This window comes from Drosophila virilis, chromosome X (assembly GCF_030788295.1).
Source record: "Drosophila virilis strain 15010-1051.87 chromosome X, Dvir_AGI_RSII-ME, whole genome shotgun sequence".
NCBI lineage: Eukaryota > Metazoa > Arthropoda > Insecta > Diptera > Drosophilidae > Drosophila > Drosophila virilis.
Genome location: NC_091543.1, coordinates 5557712 through 5582645, shown reverse-complemented (window position 1 = coordinate 5582645; position 24934 = coordinate 5557712). Strand labels below are relative to the sequence as shown.

Here is a 24934-nt window from a genome sequence, read left to right as displayed (position 1 = left end):
AAAGAAAACGGGTTCGGTTCACGGCTTGAACCTAAATTAAATCCCTGAACTTGTTTCACATATATTTACTCAGCTTTTGGCTTGCAGCTTGTTGCTTCAAAAGTTTACAGCGCCAAGAAGCACACATAACTCATATATTTATGTATATTATATTTGTCGTATTTAAAAGCTAAACAAATTTTGAACCGGTTCCAGATTTGTTTAGTGTTTAACATTAAGTTCAAACAGCGCGTGCGAACTGGTTCATCATGGGTAGCATCGAGCAGGGAGACTAGTTCATGTAGCTGGCAACCGAATGCTGTTGCATAGTGTAATATGTTGTAAATTCCATTGATGTACATGGCCAGGTGTTGTCCCAATGCAACTCTTTTTTTTTTCCTTTTCTTTTGCGAGGCATCAACGTACCGTCCTCAGCTGGCAACTGGATCTGATCGTGGAACTGGAACTGGAGCTGGGCTGCGCTGCCCCGCTGTAGATCGGGCAACGGGTGTTAAGGCAACAAGTCGTAAAACATATCTGATGCGATTTTTAATGGTCAATTGCGTGAATTGGCATAAGATGTGTGTGTAAAAAAAAGGCAATTTATTTGCTTCAGGCGAGACATGAATTTCGCCATGCGAACTGGGTGACGTTGCCTGTGCATATGACGCCCCGGGGAGTTGATTGATTGATTGATTGATTGAGCTGCGCATGGACATTAAGCTGCTCATGTTGACTTATCAACATCAAATTTTAATGCTGCATGAATAGCTAATGAACTCACAGATTTGTCAATATGTAAGTAGCTGTAATTGTCGTCTTTCTCTGTGTGTATGTGTGTGCGTATTAGTAAGTGCACAAGTATTAGTGCATGCAGAGCTTTAGTCAAGCAGTTGCTTGGCAAACGAGCGCAGCTGCTGTGTCCATGTGCTGCGTATGTGAGAGGGCGAGCATTTGTGTGTGTGCACAAGTAGGGGAAATTACGTTGATCCTAGTCAAAATTATGCGCTAATCAGAAGACTGCTGGCATGACCCCTTAAATATTCGTATAAAGCTATGAATTACCAGAGAGGGAGAGAGAGACAGAGAGAGATGAAAGGAGATAGATGGGAGAGCAGATCACATCACTGAATAGTTAAAGGCTTAGAGCCAATAAAGACTTAAGAACTGGATGACCTTATAGAGGGGAAGCGTAAGACCGTTTACGAATGCGGTATTCAAGGAGAAAGCGAAATAGAGAGAATAGGAGGGATAGTGAGAGAGATTGAGCGAGGGAAGCGAGAAATCAAATAGCCTGTAAAACGTTGACGAAAGCAGCACAAAGAGGAAAGGCAAAAACATACAATATTTCGGGTAGTTCTTTAGTTATATTTTATTTGTGACAAAAAAAAAAAAAACAAAAAAAAAAACAGAAGATATTGTAAAAGATAACAAGATCGGGCAACGTATTAAACATTGAGCTATTTACACTTATTATTAATATACGACATATGGACACATTAGTTCGATTAAAATATACATATACAGTATATATAGCATATAGTATTGTATTTTATGCAGATTTGTAGATTTGTAGATTTGACTGGACGCCTACTGCCAATTGCTGGGCACGAATTTCACGGGATTGGCGAGGAAAGGCGGCGGCGGCAAGGCGCCAATGCTGCAGGATGCAAGAACAGAGATTAGCCAGAATGTGGGCGAATAATGTCAGATGTGGATAAGACTCACCTCATGGGCTGGCCGGTCTCGGCGACGATGGTGCGATAGAAACGCGGACGTGGCGCCACATAATTGGCGGATGCAAAGCTGCGCGGATTGGCGACAGGAAAGCGTATATTGCCATTGGCTCTGGCCACGTTGCGTCGACCGGAATGCGCCTGCGCCTGGGCACCAGCTCCACCTGGAGCGCCAGCACCGCCAGCAGCTCCAGGACCGCCACCGCCGCCAGCACCACCAGCACCGCCGGCACCACCGGCACCGCCAGCTCCACCGGCACCGCCAAAGCCGCCACCGAAGCCAAATGCGCCCAGGCCAGCGCCGGGCACGGGCGCAGGCGCCGTGTACATGGCGGACAGCTGGATGGGCACAAAGGCGGGCAGCGAGACGGTCAATGGCACGGCCGGCTGTGGTCCTGGCGCTGGCTCCGGTGCGGGCTCCTCGGGCTCTGGCTCCGGTTCGGGCGCCTCGGGCTCCGGCTCTGGCTCCGGTTCAGCCTCCGGCTCCGGCTTGGCTGGCGGCTTGGCATCCGCTGCCTTCCAGGCGGCCAACAAAGCCAGCACCTCATCCCGTGTTATGTGATTGTGCTCATGATGCGTTGGCAGCTCAAAGCTGGGACTGCTGCTCCAGCCGCTGCTGCTCCACGGTCCGGGCGGCGGTGGACCAAAAAGTGAACGCTGCGAACGGCCGGGCAGCACAAACTGTTGGGCCGTCACCCAGCCGAAACAGCTGACCAAAAGGATGCACGAAAGCGCAAGGCACTGGCTGCTACACTTAAGTCCCAACATGGTTGATACAGTTGGATGCGCGATGTTTGTCTGCGCGTCGATTGCCCGCCAGCCAGCTTATATACTCCAGAGCAGCCAGTCGGGCTGCCAGCCAGTCAGGCTGTCGGGCCTGAATTGGGTTAGAGTCTGGCGGCGGGCGGTCGACCGGAAGCGTCAACAGCTGCGTCCAGGCTGCGTCCAATTGGCATTGGCATTTGGTCAACTGGTTAAAATGCGCGGCTCGCATGATTAGGAAGCCGGCGCGATAGACGCAATCCGCATGCACCATTTAAGGCCGCATTGCATCACAATAAGCACAGCTGCCCAAACTGGTTCACCAGTTGCCGTTTCTGTAGCACAGTGTATTCGGCTTTTCTTTTCTTTTCTTTTCTTTTTGCTTGTTGATTGATTTGTGCTCCTAGTGGAGCGGCGGCTGTGCGACACAGTCCCATGACTTTTCATCCTCGTGGAATTGTATGAGCACCAGCTCGTAGGTAACAATGCTGCCGGCGACCTGCATTGAATCAAACGCCAATGTGAGCCGAGAATGCACGACCAACAGATACCCTGAACCCACAGTCTGCCTTTCTTTGCGCTTCTCAAATAAAAATTTCCTTACCAAAGGTTCTGCATACCAGAGTGCAGGAGTCTATCTCTAAAAAGGACTTCTTTTCCATTTTGATTTTCTCCCTCTTATAATACGCGAGTTATGCCTAGAAAAACTTATCTGAAAATCGATATTTATCGATAATTTGAAAATTTTAGAAGACATCTAAAAATTATTATAAAATTGTTTAGCCCTTGATTTAGCAGAAACCTTGTCTCTAGCTCTTGTAGTGTTCGAGATATCTACTTGATGACTTATTGAGATGCTTTCTACTGGCTGTTACATGCGTCTGCACTAAGGCATCATACCCCTTCTCGATTGGGTTCAGGGTATTGTAATAAAAACAAATGGAAATTGAAAATGAATGCCACTTGTTAGCTGCCACAATTCAGCTGGAGCACAAGCGTTCCGTTCCACTCACTGCCAGACAGAGCTTCCTGGTGATGCTGAAAAACCGGAGGCCGCTCAGCGCCACATTATCGCTTGACAGCTCGCTGGCAAGGCGTGACACCTCGCCATGATAGCCGCCAGGCGGCACCAGCTGCAACAGGCGCAACGGCTCCCGCGCCCGATCGTGCACCGAGGACACAAACAGCAGAACCGACAACGAACGCCCGATAAGAAATGAGAGCGAGAAGTAAAAGTAAACGGCATGCACAATCGAGGGCATTTTGCTTAAGGATCAACGTGATGGAACAGAGAGAGAGAAAGAAAGAGAGAGGTAATTTATTAAAAAGTCTTTAGAGAGTGTTAAAGACAGTTATTATAACATATATGACAACAGTTTTCTTAAATTTTAGATAAGGCAAAACGTTTACGAACAGCAAATCAAAGCGGAAGTGCGAAGAACAGAACGAGAGCGAGAAGTAAAAGGGAATGAACATGAAGACCAAAAGAAAGTGAGAAAGAAATAGAGAGGTAATTCTTTAAACTCTTGTGCATTTATATATTATATATAACAACTGTGCTGTCAAGTTTATTTTTAATATGGCAAAATGTTTACGAACAGCAAATCAAAGCGGAATTGGAAACACAAATGCTCTCTTAAGGGCGACAGGCTACACATAGAAGAAGAACAGAATGAGAGCGAAAAGTAAAAGTAAACGGAGTGCATAATGGAAGTCATTTTGCTTAAGAATGAACGTGGAGACAAAGAGAGAGAGAGAGAGAGAGAGAGAGAGAGAGAGAGAGAGAGAGAGAGAGCGATCGAAACAGAGGGAGAGATATTTTATTGAACTCCCACAGGTAATATATAGTATACAAGTTTTTTTATACGAAGGCAAATAAGTATTATATATGTGTGTATGAGTATGTGTGTGTGTGTAAGTATGCGTGTGTGTTAGTGTATGCATCATGTATGTATGCATTTATGTACACATTTATGCACGCATATTCGTTATCTAAAACCAAATGCTGTGCTACAAATTTAAATAAAACGAATTTCTGCCAAGTGCTCTCCTCCTCGATTCTCAAGAATTCAAGTAGGCTGTGCAATTTTTCATGCCTAGCTGGTAGTGTAGTTGGTTTTTTTTTTTTGGTATTGTTTTTTTAGTGTTGTTGTTTTTTGTATGTATGTATGTATGCATGTATGTATGTATGTATGTATGTATGTATGTATGTATGTATGTATGTATGTATGTATGTATGTATGTATGTTTGTATGTATGTTTGTATGTATGTATGTATGTATGTATGTATGTATGTGTGTATGTATGTATGTATGTGTGTATGTATGTATGTATGTATGTATGCATGTATGCATATATGTATGTATGTATGTATGTATGCATGCATGCATGTATGTGTGTATGTATGCATGCATGCATGCATGTATGTATGTATGTACGTATGCATGCATGCATGCAATCAACTATGCAAGTAAGCATGCATTCATCTATGCATGTATGCATGCATTCATCTATGCATGTATGCATGCATTCATTTATGCGTGTATGCATGCATTCATTTATGCGTGTATGCATGTATGTATGTATGTACGTATGTATGTATGTGCGTTTGTTTGTTTTTATCATGCATACATGCATGTGTACATGTAAGCATGTTTGTTTTGTAAATATGACACCTGCATACATGTATGCACAAACAAGCATACATAATATACATATATGCAAAGTTAAAAGTTCGCCAATGAAGTCTTTGAACCGCATTTCTATCGAGGAACACGACACGTCACCCACCAAATGTTTGACCCTCATTTCCACCAAGGAGGAATGCATTTTTCGAGAAGTGTGAAACACCCATCAGATGAATTTGAACAAGGATCGTTGAAAATCAGTTTGAGTCCAATCGGATGGTAAACAAAAAAAGCTTCATACAAACGTTTTTCAGGATTTTTCAACGCATGTGAGTAGAATTTCCCGAAACCCCGTCTTACGTGCACCTTCATCAAATAAGGTAAGCGAAAACTTCAGTTTCCTAGCTTTTACGGTATCAATTAGTCTGTCAATAAGTCAGTTCGTCAGTCAGGACGAATAGTATATAGAGATTATTATTATTATGTTATTAGAGGGGTGGGAAATTTTGACCTATGTAGACATGGGATATTTAAGGGAAATTTTTTATACGAATTTTGACCAAGAATAATGTTGCCAAAGAGAGAGATGGAAAGAATGTTTGATAGTACGCAAAACATAAAAGTATGATATGCAAGAAATTACCCTTCCCGAGGACACAATTCCTTCGTGATGGCGCTTCTAGCAAAACGTTTACGAAAGCGACACAAAGCAGACAACATGTAAGTGCTCTCTTTAAAGAGAATAGCGTACGTTTACGAATGCGACACAAAGCAGATTATAAGTAAATTCTCTCTTTAATGAGAAAAGCGAACTTGAGCAAGAGCTTCGCTTGAGTTGCTTCTTCCAAAAATATTTAAGAAAACGTTTACGAATGAGACATAAAGAATAGGGGGAAAACACAACTACGCTCTCTTGCAAGAGACATTTCATGGATGCTACTCACTTGATGCTCTTGAGCAGCTGCAGGCAGACAAAGTACAAATTGCTGCCGAAGGAGATTAGCATAATGCCGGAGACAGCCTCGTCCACATCGTAGATGAGCTCCACAATGGAGCGATAGCGAGTGCGCACATAGGTCCAGAATAGCTCCGGCATGGGCTGCAAACAAGACTTGGCTCCAGACGTATGCAAAGGGAATGAGGAGCAGGACTCACCCGTTCCACAAGATGCTGCAATTGGTGCTTGAGCCGTGCCAGCAGCTCGCTGAGACCCATGCCCACAATGATGACGAACAGATCGATGTAGTTCCAGCCGAAGGTGAGCATCACGTTCTGGATCTTGCCCAGCCAGCCCAGCCAGTTCGAGTAGGGAAAGACATAGAACAGCTGCTGGGCGTCAGCATACAAATACGATTCGATGGGATCCTTGCGCATGGGACAATAGTCATGATAAACCGCTGACAAAATGCTGAGCAGGTGCTCCACTGCAGGAAACAAGAGAGGTGAGCTGATTTATGGGGAAGAGATGGAGACTAGAAGCTATCCCCTTAACCCGGACAAACATGCCATATTTATCGGTATTCCGATATTTATCGATATGAAAATTAAAGGAAATATCGAACGAACAAATATATCGAAAATATCGATAATATGTCAAATATTAAGTCTCGAGCTTTTTGAAAGACGAACAAACCGACTTGTCGTTCCGATCAATAATATACCCATATATATGTACATTATGAGATCTCTTCGATCTTCTTCTTTTGCCTGTTATACTCATTTGTCTACAGATATTTCATACTCAACTCAGCGAGAGCGTCAGCAGGGCCAGCGACACGCTGTGTATGCGCCGCGTGAGATGCTCGCGTTGCCGCCAGTTCTCGTAGCCGGGCAGCTGCTGTTCCACGTGCGCCCAGCGCCGCATCAGAGCTGGCCAACGGCGCGCCAGCTGCAGGAAATGATAGGAGCCCCACAAAATGCTCCCGTGGAATACAATCGGTTCTGGAAAGAGTCAGGATGTTATGTGTTAAGCAATTGGTATACCCTGTAATCACTCGAAACAATACAAATGGGGTATATATGACTTAAAAGAGCCGAGGCATATAATCGATACTTATCGATTCAGAGCAATTGAGAGGCGATGATGTATTACATATATAGTATGATCGATATTTATCGATTCTGAGAAGATAACATATTACAATATTTGGATACCCTGTAGACATTGGAAGCCATTCAAATAGGGTATTTATGACTCAATGCTGGGCATACCAGCTCCAAAGATATGTTCAAAAAGGCTCGTAAGCTCGATATTTATCGATTTTCAGCTACTGAGAGCCGTTGCACACATCCAGGGTACCAAAGCACCTGATCGCCCATACTCACCCACACTGCGAACATCCAGAGTGCCGTGCACCGCCAGGTTGATGGTGAAGAGCGTGTCCACCGAGGTGCAGCAAATGTAGGCCAGACTGTACCAGGTGCGCCAGCTGTGCCTGCTGAAGTACAGGCCCTGGGCGGACGCCGCACGGACGCCGCGCACGGGCATCAGGCTGAAGCACTGCGCAAGGACGAGCACTACAAAACGGATTGAAGAAGAATCGATTGGAGGCAGTTGAGGCCGCAGTGGGCGTGGCTGTGGCTCACCTGGCGCCACCGCCTGATGGAAGCTGCCATCGGGCGAGTGGCTGTGCCGCGGACGGGCGCAGTCCACGCGCCACGCCCTGCGCTGCTGCAGTTGCTCCAGCCAAGCCCGGCCATGCTGCTGCAGCTGCTGGCGCAGGCGCTGGCAGCGCCGACCAATGCGTTGTCGCCGCATTTGCATTCGCCACATGACTGCGCACTTATTGCGGTACTTTGTCGGCCAGTGCTGCCCATTTCGAATTGCCCCGCACATCGATTGTTATCGCGCTAATTGTTATCGCCCTAATTGTTATCGACACGCGTCCTGCCCTAACGAGCATTTAATTGCCCGCACTGTGGAATGTTTTGAAGGGCAAACGCAAATATTATTGACATTGAAAATGTAGTTCGAATTGGGCTCGATATTCGAAGAATGTTTTCATATGCTGAACAAAAAGTGGGTGTGGCCTGATATTTAAGTTATATTAGAGATGGGGTGAATAAAAAATAGATTGCCGCATTGCAAGGATTACAAGATGTAAGCCATCAGCCCGATTTGTGGTCAAGCAACGATTCAATGCGAACAGCTGATTAATTGGCGCATATTTTAAGCGACAGGCAATCTATTTACCCCACGGTGTTGGGAATCGAATTATATGTAGGTGGCAGGCAAAGGGGCGTGATTAGTGCCTAATCTTGATATACATACATATATAAAGCTGATTGACTGACTGACTGAATGAATGGTGATAAATTACCTTTTTATCACTTGTTTATGCAGAAAAAGGTTGCTTCAATTCCACCTGCAGGAGTGGAAAATTCGAGGAAAGTGGTTGTTTGCATATATTTATTGTAACTTATTTGAACAATCTCAATCGCCTGCACATTTTTAAAGATCTATATGAAAATTTATTTGAGAAACTGAAACCAAATCTCCATGGTGGAAAATGGGCTGATTAAGAGTACGAGTTCAAACCCATTTCTATGGAAAAAAAACTTGGACCTAGCACAGCCGGTTAAAACACGCTCTCCTCAAATATATAGCTCATCTGTATGTATATGTAGAGCAGACAAGACAAGATTTTTTCCAATCCACCTGCCAGAGTGGAAAATTCGTGAAAACTGTTATGTGTGCATATTATGTTAAGCTTCCGGAACGTCTTCAAAGATGTTTGTGCAAATTAATTAAGTAAAATGATAACCTTCAAGATGAAAATAAGCAGCAAAGATTAGGTGAATAAGGGTACGGGTTCAAATCCCATTTCCATGGGAAAAAGCTTGAACCGGTCGCTACACGCTCTTATCAAGACCATAGCTAATAATAAAAGTCAGGTTGACAAGAAAATGAGCGTAAGCAAGCTGTTCAAATGCGATTTTAATGTGAAACATCATCGCGCCATATAACGACGACATTTTCCGCAGGCTCGCAAACTGGCTGCGACAGCAGCTATGTGGACTATGCCAGTCCAGTAATCCGCTGATTAACTAATTATGTTGAACAGTGCAAAAGAGATATAGGTACAAGATTTATGTGCGTGTTGTCAGTCGACGGCAGTGGGTCGTTAAATGTGTGTGTGAGAGAGAGAGAGAGAGAGAGAGAGAGAGAGAGAGAGAGAGAGGGAGAGAGAGCGGTAGATTTTTGGCCGGGATTCCGGGTTTCACTTTTGAAATCTTGATCTCGTCGCATTTATAATGTTCGCTAGCGGGATGCGGATGTTTGTTGAAAATCGAGCTAAACGGATCAGAGGCAACTTGTTGCATCAACTTTTAATTGGTGCGATTAGCAAAACGTGTTTTAATCGGCGAGCAAACAAATTCGCACTAACATAATCGCAAACATTTATGCGTTTATCACTTCAAATAAAGTGTTTGTGGCGCCAATTTTCATATTTCTCGATGGTAAAATAAGCAACCAAGTGAAGAAAAAGCAAACTTGTGTCCACTTTTATAAAATGGGTATATGAACAGGATATGATGGATAGATAGATACCTTCGATTCAAACTCTTCCCGCGCTCGCCTCCCCAACAAATCGGTAAATGCATTATTATGTATCAATTTGTGAAGCTAGATACTTGAACTTTGATATAGATACATTTGGGGTTTTTCTTATTTAAGTCCTGAAAATTTCATTCAAATCGCAGTGTAAACTCCGAAGTTAATCAAGAACTCATTTCACATACAAAATGGCGACTAAGGGAAGAAGAAGCACAGCGGCTGTTAACGAATGCTTGTAACGGTTGCCTGCAGCTGAATGCAGGGTAACCCTGAGTCGGACCATGCCGCATTCGTGCTTGATTTTCATTATTGTTTGACATAACTTTGCTGAAACGTCTGAAAGTGAAAAGATGATTCTTTTGCTATCTTGTTTGACTGGCTTTTATGATTTGAAATCGTAATTAATCTTTATATATATATATGTGTGTGTGTGTGTGTTTAATGTGACAGCTTTGAACCATATTTTGCGCTGTGCGTGACGTCACAGTGAAACTTGTTTCAATTGCAGGATGAGGAGTATAAATCAGGCTGCCAAGGCATTTTTCATTGTGGTCAGCCAGACAGCGTAGGCAATTTAAATTAACTGTGGCATCATATTTTTATTTATTGTAAGCATGTTGTAAGCTGTCAAGTTCAGGCGCTGTTTGATTTCCGTTTCCGCCTAGCGAGTATTATTGCTTGACTTTCAAAATTGCCAACAACTGGCGCAGCTGTGCGCGTCAGTCTACAAATAGTTGGTAAATTTGTATATATTAATTATATGCATAAATATTGCAGGTTAGTTTTTTGGCCGTTAACATTTGTCCGTTTTTTTGGGCATACTGCAAAATGCGACTGTCAAGGCGATAGGTGATAAATTGGTTGAATTAATGAGCGACTGGTCACCCTACTGTTATCGATCGCACTCAGTGCATAACAGTGTCAATTGAGAACAACAGCGGCTTAACATTAACATAGCACTAACATCATTTGTTGTTGTTTCGCCGCTAGATTCGGACGTGTATTCTGCATTAATGCATTTAATTTCAAAATAAATTCGTTTGTTCACAACAAGTGCCACCGAATGTGACCGTTATTCGTGTTTGTTTAATCAACAAGAGCAACCATAGATCTTCGGCACAGGGCATTATCATCATTTTTGTGAGCAACAAAGAGCGAACAATGCCCGGTCCGCCTGCGTACAAACTTGTTACCAATTTCGAATAACACATCAAATCGTTATTGTTTTTTTCGTTTTTTTTTTTGTTTTGTTGGTTTAGTGATTTAAGCCAGTGAATGTGCATAGTAAATTAGGCAGTGTGATTAACCTGCAGCATAGCAAAATGCAATTAAATTATAATTATATTTAGTGGCGCACTCTGGAAATCCTTCAAACAAAATTCACAGCTGCCCATTAACAACAACAACAGCGCTGCGGGTAAGCGTAACTTGACCAGTTAATAATATGTAATAGCTACTGTTATGTCGCTGCATGTGTGCGTGTGCGTCTGTTAATGCCTGTGCCTGTGTGCGTGCGCGCGCGTGTGTGTGTGTGTGTGTGTGTGCATATGTGGCTTCAAAATATAATTTGAAACATTGCGCATGCATTCAGCGCCAGCTGTTGTTGTTCTTGTTCTTGCTGCCATGATAAAGAACAAACGGCTGTTTGCCTGCAGTGTAACAACAACAATTCATCTGCCGCTGCCCAACTCCCTCTCTCGCTTGCACACACACATCAGATCAGCATCAATCCCAGCATCACACACATACGCACGCGTACAGCAATTGTCACACACACACACACGCACACGAAGACGACGTTTTATCGTACTCAACCAAAATGAATTCACATTTTGTTTTGTTTTATTCTTTACCAATTTTCGCTTATTTACGTGGGTTTCCTTCTTTGTTGCTGCTGCTGCAGTTCCTGCAATTAGTTTCGTAGCCTGCAGCTTCTGTCGCCGACTCATTGTCATCTTTGCACGGTGGTTGCCATTGTTGTTGTTGTTGTTATTGTTGTTGTTGTTGCTTTTACTGACCTCCCCTTCGAGCAGTCAGGGCCTGGCTTTGGCCCAAACAAATAAACGTAGCAGCGACAGCGACAGCTGATGATTCATCCGCTCGCTTTTGCTTTGGACGGAAACAGCTTTTTTTGTCTTTGCCAAATGCATTGGAACCTCGAAGCCCGACTCATTCATCTGTTGTTGTGTTAAAAAACAAACAAAAGCAATTAACAAGTGCTCTACTCGGGCATGCCCGGCTAGCAGATACCCTAAAGCTGCCGTTACAAAGACTTTAGCTTTGCTTTAGACTGGCTGCTATCTTTAAATCGATATTTATCGAAAGTAATAGCATAGAAGATATCGATAAACACAAAATATAACCTCGTTTTGCTATGAAATATAAAATCTTCGGCTTGTAATATCACAAGAATATACTTATTTGTATATATTTATATACTTGGAGATGCTTTCAGCCTGGCTTCTGTCTTTAAATCGACTTTTATCGATAATATTAATAATGCGAAAAATATCGATAAATTTAAAATATAAACTCGTTTTGCTTAGAGGAGAATATTTCAAATCTCCGGCTGGGTAGTTTCTGATATCGATAGAATATATATATATAAAGATGCTTTCTTCTGCCTGTTACATACATCTGCACAAAAACAATATGCCCCGTTTTGCACCGTCCCAATAGGTTGAGGGTATTAAAAACTAAATTGAGCAACAGAAAAAAACCCGCTACTCATATGCGACGTCTGTTCCGTTCTATCGCGCATATGCATAAATTCATAATAATAATAATTATAATAATTATAATTATGGTTATATATTGCTAAGTATGTTAGAATCACGCTAATCGTTAAGTTAAACCTGGGCGTGATTCGGCTCGGCTTTGCTTTTCGATTAGTCAGCGAAAAGTTTTCGTTTTGCTTGAATAAAAGTTGGTTTTTTTTTTTTTTTTTGCTACCATGACACAAAATATCTGAGTTTTAAACGAAAATCCAAAAATCAACAGAAAATGCTGATGCCAAGAACCCAAAAGCTTGACTTGACTTGGCGGGGGATATTCGCTACGGCAGTTCGTTTGATCGATTGCTCAACCAATTCCAATTCCTTTCCAATTGTCTTGATATTTATAACAGATAAGTCTTAAAATAAACATAAGAAATCAAAATTTATGCCATCGGTACGCAATTTCCGACGGAATTCTTGAATACCCTTACTTTGAATGCAGCTGTGTGATATACTTTATCATATATATGTGTCTAAGCTTAAAGTAAGCTGATCTATATCAAAATCTGATTAAATGCTAGACGCTTAAAATTCCCTTTTTGACAGTATATACTTTTTCATTCAATATCTTCACTTTCTACCAATTGTTTCTGTAAGATATAGTAAGCTGATCCCACAGATCTCGACTTATATCTAGCCTCACATAACACAGAAACAAATGTTCAAAATTTCAATAGCTTAGCTTAAGTCAAAGCCTAGTTCGCATAGCTGGCATAATTATGGCTAGATCTTTATCTTTATAAGGCTGAGCTGAAAGCTAAAACTCATTTATTATTTTTTCATTATTTAGTTTGCAGCTCAAACGATTTTAAATATTAATAGTTGCCCGTTCTACTGAAAATATTGAAAGCCTTTAATATTTTCATATGAAAATCTCGGGCTAAATTTCATCTCTAATCCCAAAATCGACATCTTGGGGCTTTGGAACTTTCAAAGATATATATCTATTGGTAATATTTGAATGGAGGCTTTATGACTCACTCACTGAGCGGCCCTCGTTGCGTAAGTGGCACCCCAAAAGTTTCGACCCAAGCATATGCATATGCCTCCAATTCCGACCCTCTTTCCGAGGGAATGTTCTCATGCATCACACACACACACACACGCGCGCACACACACACACACACATACAAACACATATATGTATATAAATAAATACACATGTGTTTCTCAGGCATAAATGAGCCAGCTTATCTCTAATATCAATGGCCCAACATTAGCCTGGCCGCGGGGCGGGGAGCAAGAAGACAACCCCCTCCACCCCCTCCACAATACATACAAACACATGCATGCAGCATATTGTGCATATTCAGATTTTAAATTTTGTGTCATACCCTAACGGATTTTACAAAGAAAAAAAAAAATGAAATAAAAGTTGTGCCGAAGAGTTGATACCCTTGCAAATCTGGAAATGTCAGAAAGCGGCTCAGTTTGCATTAGCTTTGAAATAATAATTAGCAACAACTGTTGCTATGAGAGCTATATGATATATATTAGACGGCTCTAAATTGGATTAAGAGTGCAATTGTTAATTGGCAATTGTTGGCTTGTCTTGAGAGAAACTGTGAAAATGAGAAGTTTTCATTTAAGTAAAAATTAGTTATGCATATATTAGTTTCTAGTTATTGTTCCTGTATATGTATATTTATTTCTTTATCAATTTTGGAGCCGTTTGTTAGCCTAGTCGTATATACACATACATATATGTATATCGCAATTGTCTTGTGGAATGCGTAACGCATTTTGTGACAAAACTAGAATACCCAATGCAAGAGGGGGACACACAGGAACGACAATAACAGAGCACTACAATTGGAAGAAGAAGAGCACAAATAAGCGCGCACACACTAAGAGAGAGAGCGGGAGAGAGAGAGAGAGAGAGAGAGAATCACACACGCTTGCGCACACACATGTTGATCATGCATGAAAGCGGGCCGCGCATTTTACCCCAAAGAACTCAAACAGAGAACCCCAAAAAAAAAAAAAAAAAAAAACAACACTGATGGAAACTGAACCGCAATTTAGCTAGAGACGCGGGTTAGCGGGGATGGTGGGGACAGCAGCACCGTTAAGTGCTGCTGGCGGCGGCGGCGGCGGCGGCGGCGGTTGACTAGCGGGGGAGAGTCGCCGGAAATCGCGTTAAATGCGTAACAAGGCGCTTTTTAATTCAACCGATCCAAATACAAATAAAAAGGGAGCATTAAATAAATGAAATTGTGTGTATGCAAAACAGTTGAAACGCTGTCCGACCTGCCACTTTTTGTTATCTCTTCAGCTGCATAAAAAGAAACCAAGTAAGAGTGCCTCAGTCGAGCTGAGTGCACGACTAGCGCATACCCTAGACGCAGTGCCAACTTATGCTAGAAAACGATATTTATTGATATTATTGTGATATTTATCGATATTCTTATGATATTGATCGATATCAGTATGATTGATATTTCTTTAATATCTATTATTGTGCTATTTATCGGCTTTAAGATATATATCGATATTATTACGATAATTATCGATATTATTATGATGCTTATCGACATTATTATGATATTAGGAATATTTATTTAAATTTCCATTTATAGTTTTCAAAATCGGGTTCCTTTCGCCCGTTACCTAAATAAGCTCGAAAACAATATACCCCCTTTGGCGATTTGCAATGGGTATAGGACCCACAGCAGCAACAACAATGAAAACTGTCACATTACGAAAAACAAACAGAGCTTAATTGAAAATTTCATTTTCATAGCGATGATAAATTCTCTTTTATTTTATTTATTTATATTTTCATATACTTTTTTTTTATTTTTCTTTTAGTTTTTTGGTTCATTTGCTGCGCTGCAACATTTCGATGTTGAGCGGCGCGTCGCAAAGTTCGGTTCATATTCTTGCAACATGTGTTAGAAAACGGTTTTGAATTCGAAAAAAAAAGAAACAAGCTCAGTTTTGAGTGCTCCAACACTGACTTTGCTTTGGCATAGGATCTTTTAGCTATATAAGGTAAAGGATATTGAAAGGATAATTGTATGAAAAAACAGTGTTGTGTAAGATAAAATTGCTGCGATTTGTGCTCGTTCGTGAAACTTTATGTAAAAAATGTTGTGTTGCAAAATCAAGAGTTGAGGCTACGATTTATTAAATGCGAATTATTCCAACTAATACCTAATTCGAAAGTACCTTCATACCTGCGTTAATCAATTTATTCTGTGTGCATTAGGCGACCTATGTTGCACAAGATAATTGATTTATGAATAAATAAACAGTGTTGAGTAATTACTTGAATTTAAGTACTGCTGTACTTGGCGAGTGTTGTTTGTTCAATCTTTCAAACTTGAAAAATCAGTTTCTTTAACATTTTTTAATCTTTTGCAACACTTATTTATAATTGTACTTCTATACATGTGGCAAACAGTGTTGAATAAGTGTTAAATTTTTAATAGAATTTGCTACGATCTTTCTTTTAAAAGTGTGCCAAGGATTAAAAATCCCTAGCCAGTGTTGGACAAGACCTGCCACAAGTTGATTGTTTGAGCTAAAATGAATCATTTAATCTCTGCAATTATTTCTTTTAGGTTAAACTTTATTCTTTGCAGTCAATAAATTCTGACTTATCTTATACTTATTATTTTAAATATTTTAAAATATTTTAAAACGTTTAAATTCGTATACCTATTTTTTTCTGCACTCATTTCCGGCTCTCTATATTAATTTACAATTTATTTTCTGGGTTTTATTTTACGGTTCCGTCTGGTTCATAAGGCACTTACCTTGGTATCTGTTCTTTTCGAGTGCTTCCTTTGACCTTTTCTCTGCTTATCTTCCTTTTAATATATATATGTACATATATATTCTTGTTCACTTGTTTTTTTTTTGACGAATAATTGAATTGGTCATCAAAATGTATACGAGCAAGCTGCTGCTGATAGCGCTTGGAAGTTGGAGGATTTCACAAACAAATTTGTACTTACAACGAAATGTCAATGATAACATTTTACGAAACGGCAAATCGCAGCAGAAAGTGCACAAAAAAAAATGCATTTAGCTTGAAGATTAAATTGTTTGTCCGTATTATTGATGGTTGTTTCCTGAACAAGAAATTTAATCTTGAAATAAGGAGGTTTTTTTTTAATGTCAATATATTAAACTAACTGAATGATTGACAGAATGGCTGACAGACTGACTGAATGAATGAATTCCACCCGCAAGCGTGGAAAAATCACGTGATAAGTTTCTGTGAAACTTTTCCACTTGCAATCCGATCGGCCTCAAACACATTTTCGCAGAGCTTTATTGAAATTCGTTTGAGGCGTGTTTCACACGTTTTGGAATATCCATTCCACCTTGGTGGAAATGGCGGTCATTTGCAAAGATCTTGATGAAAACTCGCATTAGTCGTGTTCCACACTTTTCGCAGAATCCAAGCTTCATCGTTAGAAAATGCGTTTCAAGAATATGTTAAGGAATATGTCAGCGCTTTTGGCATTTCCGCCCGCAAATGTGGTAAATGGGTGGAAAACCTTAGCATGAAAGTTCTTTATTTGTCATTCGATCGGCTTCAAAATTATTCTCGAAGTTCTGTGTGAAAAATGATGTGAGACATGTTGAATGATAAATCCGCTCAAAGGTGCAATGGGCCAAGTTTCGACTGTCCGCTCATTCGCAACGATCTTGGAGAAAAGTCAATTGAGACGTTCTTCAAACTTTTCGCACGAAAAACATATGTCAAGCGCCTAAGTCAATTATTTAATTTCTAAAAATATAGTTTATAAAATGCATTCAAATATAGTAAATCTATTAATAAATACAAATATAATATTCTGCCCATTATACCATAGTTTAAAGGGCTGAAACGTAATATTTTTCAGTCTCTGCATGTGTGTTAGTAAAATGCAAATGTATTAGTGAGCTTCGCCTGCAAAGCTTTCGCCTGCCCAAGCTGCGCTGCAAGCTCACACAAACGCCTTCCGTACGTGTGCGCTGTACGTGAGCCAAATAATATATGCAAAGCAATTAATGAATATACAAAAAATATATTTATATATACGAAATGTTGAATAAAATTTATATTGTAATTTTAATGATAAAATATAGATAAAAGCTTTGTTTGCCGTTTCTTGGAAATGCTCACCTGCATATTGTTATATATATATATATCTCTGATGCATACATATGCTTGGCGCATTTTATTGTTGATTTGGAATTGGCTAATAATATTTTGAATATGTGTATGTGTTCCGCTTTACAGCATGGATGCCCCCACACAGTCTATATACCCGCATTCCGCAACGCTTTTCGCTGCCATCTGTGCCTGCGTATTTGTGACCATCGGCGTATTCGGTAAGTAACTGCAGCAGCTTTTAATACCTTTCCCCTCCCTTCCACCTCCTTTGTGTCGACTGATTGACTGACTGACCGACTGACTGATTGAAGATCCACGCAGATCCACTGACAGATTAAAGACCCATTTAGTTTCACGCTTAGGCGTGGTTTGGAATAATGTGAAAAATGGGTGGAAAAGAAAAATTTACAGTAACCTGACAAAAACTCTTCAAAATCTTTCCAGTCTAGTGTAATTTTCGTCTAAAATTCATATGCAAAGCTTTACATAGCATAAGGAAAGTAATCGAAAGTCCGCGATAAAGTCGAATGCTAAAAAAAACTGTAGCTTACAGATTTCAAGATTTTCCTTTCACGAGCTGTCAACTTATTTGCAAAGCAAAAACATTGTAATAAAAATATAAAAACAAATTAAGAACGTATTTCGGCGATTTTGCCAAATCCACCTCTAAGATCGGAAGCTGAGCGGAAAACAGTCGAAAAAAACATTTTCAGCCAATCGACTTCAAACTAATAATAACTTAGGCACATGGAATCCACAGCTTTTGCAAAATCCACCTCCACGCGTGGAAATGAGCTGCGTAAAAAACATTTTAGTTAAATGGTTTTCAGTCCATTTTCAAAACTTCATTTGAACAAGAGTAAAACCTATTCCACGGGCGTAAGCGGATTCGAAATTTGACTGTCCTGGCAATGCCGGGTAACACTCCCGACTTTCTTTATGTGTTAACCCTCATGTAACCGAATAAACCTTTCCAATTGCAGGCAATCTGATAACGCTGCTGGCGCTGCTCAAGAGCCCAACGATACGCGAACATGCGACAACCGCCTTTGTCATATCTCTGAGCATATCGGATCTATTTTTCTGCTCGTTCAGCCTGCCCCTGACAGCCGTGCGTTTCTTTCAGGAGGTGCGCAGAATCGAATCGATAAATAATATATGCTCACGAAACTAATTCGTTTTCCATAAACTCTACAGAGCTGGACATTCGGCAGCACGCTGTGCAAAATCTTTCCCGTCATCTTCTATGGCAATGTGGCCGTCTCCCTGCTCAGCATGGTGGGCATTACACTCAATAGGTAGGGTATTTCAAAGTCAGAGTCAAAAGGCATTTTTAAGAGCCGAATATTTTATTGAGATCGGAACACAAGTACCGAAGTTACTTAAGAACTAATTGAATTCTTGTATTATTATTATTATTCTATTTGAAAATAGTGAAATTGTCTGCTGCTTGTTTGTTTTTAAGATTGAATTTCTTTTGTATTCATCCAGGTACATACTCATCGCTTGCCACAGCAGATACTCACAGATCTATAAGCCCAAGCTGATCACGCTGCAGCTGGTGTTCGTTTGGGCCGTATCCTTTCTACTGCTGGTGAGCCAAGTCAAATTGTTTCCAATTTTCTTTGTTTGATCGAAGTGGAATCGTTTCGTTGTTTAGCTGCCACCCATACTGGGCATATGGGGCGAGATGGGCCTGGACGAGGCCACCTTCTCGTGCACAATACTCAAAAAGGAGGGTAAATCGATCAAGAAGACTTTGTTTCTGATTGGCTTTCTGCTGCCCTGTCTGGTCATTATAATATCATATTCCTGCATCTATATAACTGTGCTCCATCAGAAGAAGAAGATACGCAGTCATGATAATTTTCAAATTGGAGCCGCAGCCGGCGCCAAAACAGGCTCAGCATCCGGCTCCTATGTGACGACAACGAGCACACGCAAGGCACGCGAGGACAATCGCCTCACAGTCATGATGGTCACCATATTCTTGTGCTTCCTCATCTGTTTCCTGCCGCTGATGCTGGCCAATGTGGTGGACGATGAGCGCAAGACCAACTATCCCTGGCTGCACATCATCGCCTCGGTGATGGCCTGGGCCTCCAGTGTCATCAATCCGATTATCTATGCGGCCAGCAATCGCAACTACAGGTGTGACCCTTGATAATATACAATTCCATTTGCTAATTGATCACATGTTAAATATATATTGTACGCAGGGTGGCCTACTACAAGATATTCGCATTGCTGAAGTTTTGGGGCGAGCCGCTGTCACCGATGCCAAGTAGAAACTATCACCAAAGCAAGAACTCAAAGGAATTATCGGGCGTTATTCGCAGCACGCCATTGTTTCATGCTGTTCAGAAGAATAGTATTAACCAAATGTGCCAAACATATTCAGTATGAGAGTCTTTTGTATTCGAATTTGCAATACGACATTAACTACTTATTAAAATATACCATATATGGTATACACTCTTTTTTTTTCTTTAATTTATGTTTATTTACACGAAAAACAAATCAAACAGCATAAGAAAATAATATATAGATATATACATATAGACTATTGACGATATATTGTAATTGCATTTTAATTAACTGCCGCACGCTGCAAGCGTGAGCACAACATTCCCGACTTTTAACAGAAGTCGCTACAAATAGCCAAAATATAAACTGTACCAATTAGTGTAAATTTAACAATTAGATTAAAAATAGCTGTAAAATAGCCTAAATGTCAGCACAATTTCACCACGATGTCAATTGGTTAGAGTGAACCGGTGCGTGTGGTGAATAGCTGCAAATGCTAACGGTACAACTCACGATATTAGCGCAGTGGCAGCGAAATTAATCGATAGACAATAAGTTATGCACATAACACGAAATAATGCAGGCGTTCAGTAGTTAAACAACCGTTGGCTGTATCAAATAGCTACTAACGATTTGAAGAGTGGTTTATGTTTTGTTAAAAGTATTTTTGATCAACAACCGTTACGTTGTTAACTAACTGAACGCGCACACTTGTAAGCATTAATCTTTATCGATATTTCAGAGAACAGAAAACAAATATTCAAATTAAATTCAGCTGTTCCGTGTATGTTCTGCTGTCCAAGCTGATTGCGCAACGCCCATATGAAGCTTGTGTGCCTGTGTGCGTGTGTGCGTGTGGTGAGTATGAGTGTCTTCTGCATATGAGTATGTGTGGTGAGTGCGTTTTGTTTACATGTGTGTGTGTGTGTGTGCGTTTAAAGGGTTTGTTTGCTGTTCGGGCAAGCGCCTAGCACTGCCTGCCATTGGCCTGATCAAACAATTCGGAATTAAAAGTCTTATCGCTAGCGTATGGGAACGGCTCGATGGCATCCTCATTGATTATCTCGAGTATTTTCTTGACCACGTCCGGATTCTCATCTCGGTTCTCCTCGCAAATGACCTTCACATCGCGCAGCTTCGACACATACATATCGCGATCCTGTTCGGCCCGTTCCAGTTCATGGAGCACGCCATGCATATCGAACTGATCATCGGCCAGCTCGATAACCTCCTTCTCCTTTCGATAGGTCAAGTGTGCATCACTAACGAATGTGCGAGTGCGCACCTGATGTGCGCTATATACGGAGCGTGCACTGTTCGACGGACCCTTGGAGCCGTTGCCGGAGCTCGAGCCGAAGCCCATGGTGACGCCATCGCGCACGGCCAAGGCATTATAGGCCTTGCCCTTGTTGTTGGCATTGAAGAACTTCCGGAACCATTGCAAGAACTCAAAATTGTCCTGAAAGCGGCCCTTGATCAGCCGCTCAATGGGTATCTCCTTGTGTACGGCCTTCTTCTGAAAGCTCGCCTGCAGCAGCTTAAAATTGTGCACAAATTCGTGCTCCTGATTGGCCCGAAACTTGATGCGTTTAATGGCCACCGAATTGGGGAACAGCATGTCCATAAATTGGCAATAGGCAGCGCCTGTGTGTGCAACAAAAGTGTGACCAACAGAGAGAGAGAGAGATGAAAATCAAGTGAGAAAAAGATGGTTGCAAGCGCAATACGATTCAAAAACCGATTGCAACAGGCCGATAGGTGTTATCGATTAATGAACTTGGCGCGTGCAAAACGGTAGACCGTTAGAAAATATCGAGCTATGCATTTTGTGAGCAAAGCTCATCTTTAGGTGCTTAATTGGAGACATACCTGTGCAGAGCTCCTCGATCTTTGTGAATTCAGCTTTCATTTGTGTATTGACCCAGGACAACATCTCGTGACGCGACCAATTTTGCGATGAGACATTTGTCGAGTGCACGTTGACGGCCATTTTGCCTCGATCCATTGCGTTCGCTTATTGTTTATCGATTCTACGCACAATATATATATATATACATATATATATATACATATGTATATATATATATGTATTATACTAGTGGAGAGTTTTATTTATTTTCCCAAATTCACCGAGTCCCTAAGTCAACCACAGCTTGCTAAGTTAATATTCAAGGCGCATTGCCTAAACTCCATATACATATACATATATATCTGCCTGTACTAAAAAGCCAACTCTGCATCGTAACGAAAATCGTCAACAAAAGTTTCAAGCAATTGCGGGACAGTGTGCGCTACGTTAACCCTTCGATGGGCAGCGTAACTTATTGTCAGTATTGTAAACTGTGCAAAAGAAATTCACAGAATAAAGCTAAGGCTCGTGTGCTGCTTTACACCTAATTTGCTCTCTTAAACGCCGTTTTCCAGCGAAGCTTAAGGTCATTGCTCTTAAATGAAGGCCTTTTGCAGAAGTCTCAGCTTCAGTGACATAAAAAGCGTTTAACTCTTTGATAAACGTTTGACGACCTCTTGTTAAGCTGTAGACATGCTCTTGACAGCTATTGCAGCTAAGGCGCGAAAGCTGTTAGCTTTATGTTCAAACTTGCCAAGCTTTGGCCTCTCTCTTTGCTTTGCCTGGCAGCTCCTTGGAAAGCGTTTCGACAGCTTTGAACACTGGAGAAAAAAAACGCACTACACGCGGGCTTTTTTTTTGGTTTAACACAAATACACATGGTTGGTCACATTTAAAAAAAATGGTTTTATTCTTATTCCTTTTGCTTTGTTTTTCTTTTTCAGGAGAATATTCTTAGCGCACACTAGTTATTAACAACAATTGTTGCTGCATTTAAATCTATGCCTTGACGGCATATTTGCGTTGCGGGAAGATGGAACGCTTGCGGATTTCCTTAAGGGTCTTGCGGTTGGCGTCGCGCGACGACAGGGCCTTACGCATGGCGCGGGTCTTCTTTTTGCGCAGATCCAAAGGCTTGTACTTCTTGTTCTTGAACACCTTGCGCAGATTCTCCTTCTGCTTCTGGTGCATCACAATGTAGACGCGAGCGATGGCTTTGCGCACAACGCGGCTGCAATTCAACGAAAACAAATTAGTCAAGAAAATAGAAGGGGCAGAGGGGGGGGGGGGGGGACTTACATCTTGGACAGCTTGGAGGGTGCTCCACCGGTGACTTTGGCCACGCGCAGATTGAGCAGCTCATTCTTGAGCTCATCCAATTGCTTGGTGAGCTCCTTCTTGTCCTTGGTTCTCAGCTCTGAGCACTTGATCTTCACCTGTGAGAATAGAGCCAAATGGAATTTTGCAACAATTTAGTTAACAATTCGTTTCGAACGCGCACACACAAAAAATAATATATCACACTATAAATATGCACAGTTCGGTTCGTGTTTCATACATTTCTTTATTATTTTATGCACGGATGTGTTTTATTTTTAAAAATTTATAATTCACAGAAACTCGGTACCAACCATTTTTCTCGCTGGTCACGTCAAAAAAGAAAGAACTAGGGTCGCACAAGCGATTGAGGGCTGTGCACGAAAACAAACAGACGATTTTGACACATGACAGTTGTGCCACTTTTCAACACTAGAATGCTGCTCAGCACTGCTGTTTGTGGAGCAATGCTGTTAAGCGACAGTACGGCAACGCCAATATATCCAGCCCACAGCCCCCGCACAACCAAAGCAATTCCACAATTTGTTTAAGCTCACTCGTAAATGAACGAATTGTAAAAACAAAACGTAACAGATATACAAACAAATTGAAATCATGGCTGACAGAGCTATAAAGCTGCTAATCATCGGTGAGAGCGGCGTTGGAAAATCCAGGCAAGCAATCAACACAATTCCAATTCCAATTCAGTTTTTCAATTGCGTATTTCCAATGCGCACACATACACGCATGTAAACAATACCTAAATAGAGGTTGGCTCTACAGCACTTAGTCATTCATGTGTTTTGCGTATTTCGCATTCGACTCCAAAGTTTAGCCCATTGCTTGCCCTTTTTTATTATTTTAATTTTGATCCTATTTCAGCCTAATACGTCGTTTCGTTGAGAACAAGTTCGATGACAATCATGACGTCACAATCGGCATGGACTTCAAGAGCGCCATCATGAATGTGGATGGCATAGACTACAAGGTTGCACTGTGGGACACAGCGGGCGCCGAACGATTTCGCAGCCTGACGCCCAGCTTCTATCGCAAGGCGCTGGGCGCCATACTCGTCTATGATATCACAAATCGGGAATCTCTGGTCAAACTGGAGGCTTGGCTGGCCGAACTGGACAGCTACAGTGACAATCCGAACATAGCGATTATTGTGGTTGGCAACAAAATCGATCAGGAGCGTGTCGTGGATCGTGAGGAGGGTCGCAAATTTGCGCGCAAGCATCGTGCGCTCTTTATCGAGACATCGGCCAAATGTGATCAGTACGTTAGTGATGTGTTCAAGGATATTGTAGAGAAGGTGCGCTCTTTTCTTTATCATTTTGCATACTCAAATGTATACTCATTTTTTTTCAATATGTTCTCTATGCAGATTGTTTCCTCCGAATATTTTGGCAACGGCAATGCCTCGAACGGCATGACCATAGACAATGTCCAGGATGTGGATTCGGCTCCATCAACGTGTTATTGTTGATGCGTGCCCTGTGCTTCATTCTCGGTTTTTTCTTTTTTCTTTTATCGCTATTCGATAACTAATTTTGATAAATTTCTAGCGTGTATTTATTTAAACGTTTCAACTTCATTAGCATAAATGCTTTCTCACATATCCCTAAACAAAAAACCAAAAAAAAAGAAAAAAAAAAACAAAAATCAAAACGGTTCGGTAAGCAATACCACAGAATGTTAAATGTACCTCAACTGTAAATATAACTATCCCATAAATTAATGCAATTGGCTAACAATAATTTGCCCCAATGTTTTTATATATTTTCGGCAAACGAAAGAGAGCGATAGCGCCCCGTTATTCCCAACTCACCACGCTGCGCAGAAAGAGCGCACAATTGTGCCTCTCTCTCTCTCTTCGCAACCTCTCATAGCAAAAACATAGGTTTAA

At 41.3% G+C, this 24934-nt stretch overlaps 6 protein-coding genes across 9 annotated transcripts; 2 read left to right on the top strand and 4 right to left on the bottom strand.

Moving 5' to 3' along the window:
- Nucleotides 1–1425: 1425 nt before the first annotated feature.
- Nucleotides 1426–2526, bottom strand: LOC6633390 (forkhead box protein D2). The gene is made up of 2 exons (XM_070211224.1): nucleotides 1708–2526; nucleotides 1426–1639 (listed from the first exon to the last, which is right to left on the bottom strand). Exons 1-2 carry the CDS (start codon nucleotides 2481–2483, stop codon nucleotides 1570–1572), a joined length of 846 nt encoding a protein of 281 aa, XP_070067325.1. The 5' UTR covers nucleotides 2484–2526; the 3' UTR covers nucleotides 1426–1569.
- A 459-nt stretch (nucleotides 2527–2985) lies between these two features.
- Gr5a (Gustatory receptor 5a) lies at nucleotides 2986–7562 on the bottom strand. The gene is made up of 5 exons (XM_002056764.4): nucleotides 7430–7562; nucleotides 6851–7045; nucleotides 6260–6528; nucleotides 6049–6203; nucleotides 2986–3743 (listed from the first exon to the last, which is right to left on the bottom strand). The coding sequence occupies exons 2-5, from the start codon at nucleotides 6966–6968 to the stop codon at nucleotides 3458–3460; spliced, it is 828 nt and encodes a 275-aa protein (XP_002056800.3). The 5' UTR covers nucleotides 6969–7045; nucleotides 7430–7562; the 3' UTR covers nucleotides 2986–3457.
- Nucleotides 7563–10630: 3068 nt separating this feature from the next.
- Tre1 (Trapped in endoderm 1) lies at nucleotides 10631–20127 on the top strand. 4 transcript variants are annotated; one of them, XM_015170053.3, is made up of 8 exons: nucleotides 10631–10802; nucleotides 10922–11079; nucleotides 17679–17770; nucleotides 18536–18681; nucleotides 18750–18850; nucleotides 19044–19146; nucleotides 19213–19703; nucleotides 19772–20127. In XM_015170053.3, the coding sequence occupies exons 3-8, from the start codon at nucleotides 17680–17682 to the stop codon at nucleotides 19956–19958; spliced, it is 1119 nt and encodes a 372-aa protein (XP_015025539.1). In that variant the 5' UTR covers nucleotides 10631–10802; nucleotides 10922–11079; nucleotide 17679; the 3' UTR covers nucleotides 19959–20127. The 4 variants fall into 4 exon arrangements, with proteins under 4 accessions (XP_015025539.1, XP_002056799.1, XP_032296392.1 ...); XM_002056763.4 differs by having other exon boundaries at nucleotides 10631–11079; XM_032440501.2 differs by lacking the exons at nucleotides 10631–10802; nucleotides 10922–11079 and adding an exon at nucleotides 15293–15433.
- Nucleotides 20128–20415: 288 nt separating this feature from the next.
- LOC6633387 (microtubule-associated protein RP/EB family member 1-like) lies at nucleotides 20416–21996 on the bottom strand. The gene is made up of 2 exons (XM_032440527.2): nucleotides 21729–21996; nucleotides 20416–21503 (listed from the first exon to the last, which is right to left on the bottom strand). The coding sequence occupies exons 1-2, from the start codon at nucleotides 21862–21864 to the stop codon at nucleotides 20827–20829; spliced, it is 813 nt and encodes a 270-aa protein (XP_032296418.1). The 5' UTR covers nucleotides 21865–21996; the 3' UTR covers nucleotides 20416–20826.
- A 598-nt stretch (nucleotides 21997–22594) lies between these two features.
- RpL35 (Ribosomal protein L35) lies at nucleotides 22595–23474 on the bottom strand. Its single transcript, XM_002056761.4, has 3 exons — nucleotides 23340–23474; nucleotides 23008–23144; nucleotides 22595–22939 (listed from the first exon to the last, which is right to left on the bottom strand). Exons 1-3 carry the CDS (start codon nucleotides 23340–23342, stop codon nucleotides 22708–22710), a joined length of 372 nt encoding a protein of 123 aa, XP_002056797.1. The 5' UTR covers nucleotides 23343–23474; the 3' UTR covers nucleotides 22595–22707.
- Nucleotides 23475–23506: 32 nt separating this feature from the next.
- On the top strand, nucleotides 23507–24757 carry Rab18 (RAS oncogene family member Rab18). Its single transcript, XM_002056760.4, has 3 exons — nucleotides 23507–23699; nucleotides 23908–24340; nucleotides 24413–24757. Exons 1-3 carry the CDS (start codon nucleotides 23641–23643, stop codon nucleotides 24512–24514), a joined length of 594 nt encoding a protein of 197 aa, XP_002056796.1. The 5' UTR covers nucleotides 23507–23640; the 3' UTR covers nucleotides 24515–24757.
- The last annotated feature ends 177 nt before the right edge of the window (nucleotides 24758–24934 follow it).

Bases quoted from the DNA above. Each gene is read 5' to 3' on its own strand.
- LOC6633390 (XM_070211224.1), bottom strand. From the start codon at position 2,483: ATGTTGGGACTTAAGTGTAGCAGCCAGTGCCTTGCGCTTTCGTGCATC. The intron at 1,640-1,707 runs GTGAGTCTTATC...TGCATCCTGCAG, and splicing joins GAGACCGGCCAGCCCATGAG to CATTGGCGCCTTGCCGCCGC.
- Gr5a (XM_002056764.4), bottom strand. From the start codon at position 6,968: ATGCGGCGCTGGGCGCACGTGGAACAGCAGCTGCCCGGCTACGAGAAC. The intron at 6,204-6,259 runs GTGAGTCCTGCT...TCTTGTTTGCAG, and splicing joins TGCAGCATCTTGTGGAACGG to CCCATGCCGGAGCTATTCTG. The intron at 3,744-6,048 runs GTGAGTAGCATC...TTGATCCTTAAG, and splicing joins CAGCTGCTCAAGAGCATCAA to CAAAATGCCCTCGATTGTGC.
- Tre1 (XM_015170053.3), top strand. From the start codon at position 17,680: ATGGATGCCCCCACACAGTCTATATACCCGCATTCCGCAACGCTTTTC. The intron at 18,851-19,043 runs GTAGGGTATTTC...GTATTCATCCAG, and splicing joins GTGGGCATTACACTCAATAG to GTACATACTCATCGCTTGCC. The intron at 19,147-19,212 runs GTGAGCCAAGTC...TTCGTTGTTTAG, and splicing joins CCGTATCCTTTCTACTGCTG to CTGCCACCCATACTGGGCAT.
- LOC6633387 (XM_032440527.2), bottom strand. From the start codon at position 21,864: ATGGATCGAGGCAAAATGGCCGTCAACGTGCACTCGACAAATGTCTCA. The intron at 21,504-21,728 runs GTATGTCTCCAA...TTGCACACACAG, and splicing joins GATCGAGGAGCTCTGCACAG to GCGCTGCCTATTGCCAATTT.
- RpL35 (XM_002056761.4), bottom strand. The intron at 22,940-23,007 runs GTAAGTCCCCCC...GTTGAATTGCAG, and splicing joins CCCTCCAAGCTGTCCAAGAT to CCGCGTTGTGCGCAAAGCCA.
- Rab18 (XM_002056760.4), top strand. From the start codon at position 23,641: ATGGCTGACAGAGCTATAAAGCTGCTAATCATCGGTGAGAGCGGCGTT. The intron at 23,700-23,907 runs GCAAGCAATCAA...ATCCTATTTCAG, and splicing joins AGCGGCGTTGGAAAATCCAG to CCTAATACGTCGTTTCGTTG. The intron at 24,341-24,412 runs GTGCGCTCTTTT...TTCTCTATGCAG, and splicing joins TCAAGGATATTGTAGAGAAG to ATTGTTTCCTCCGAATATTT.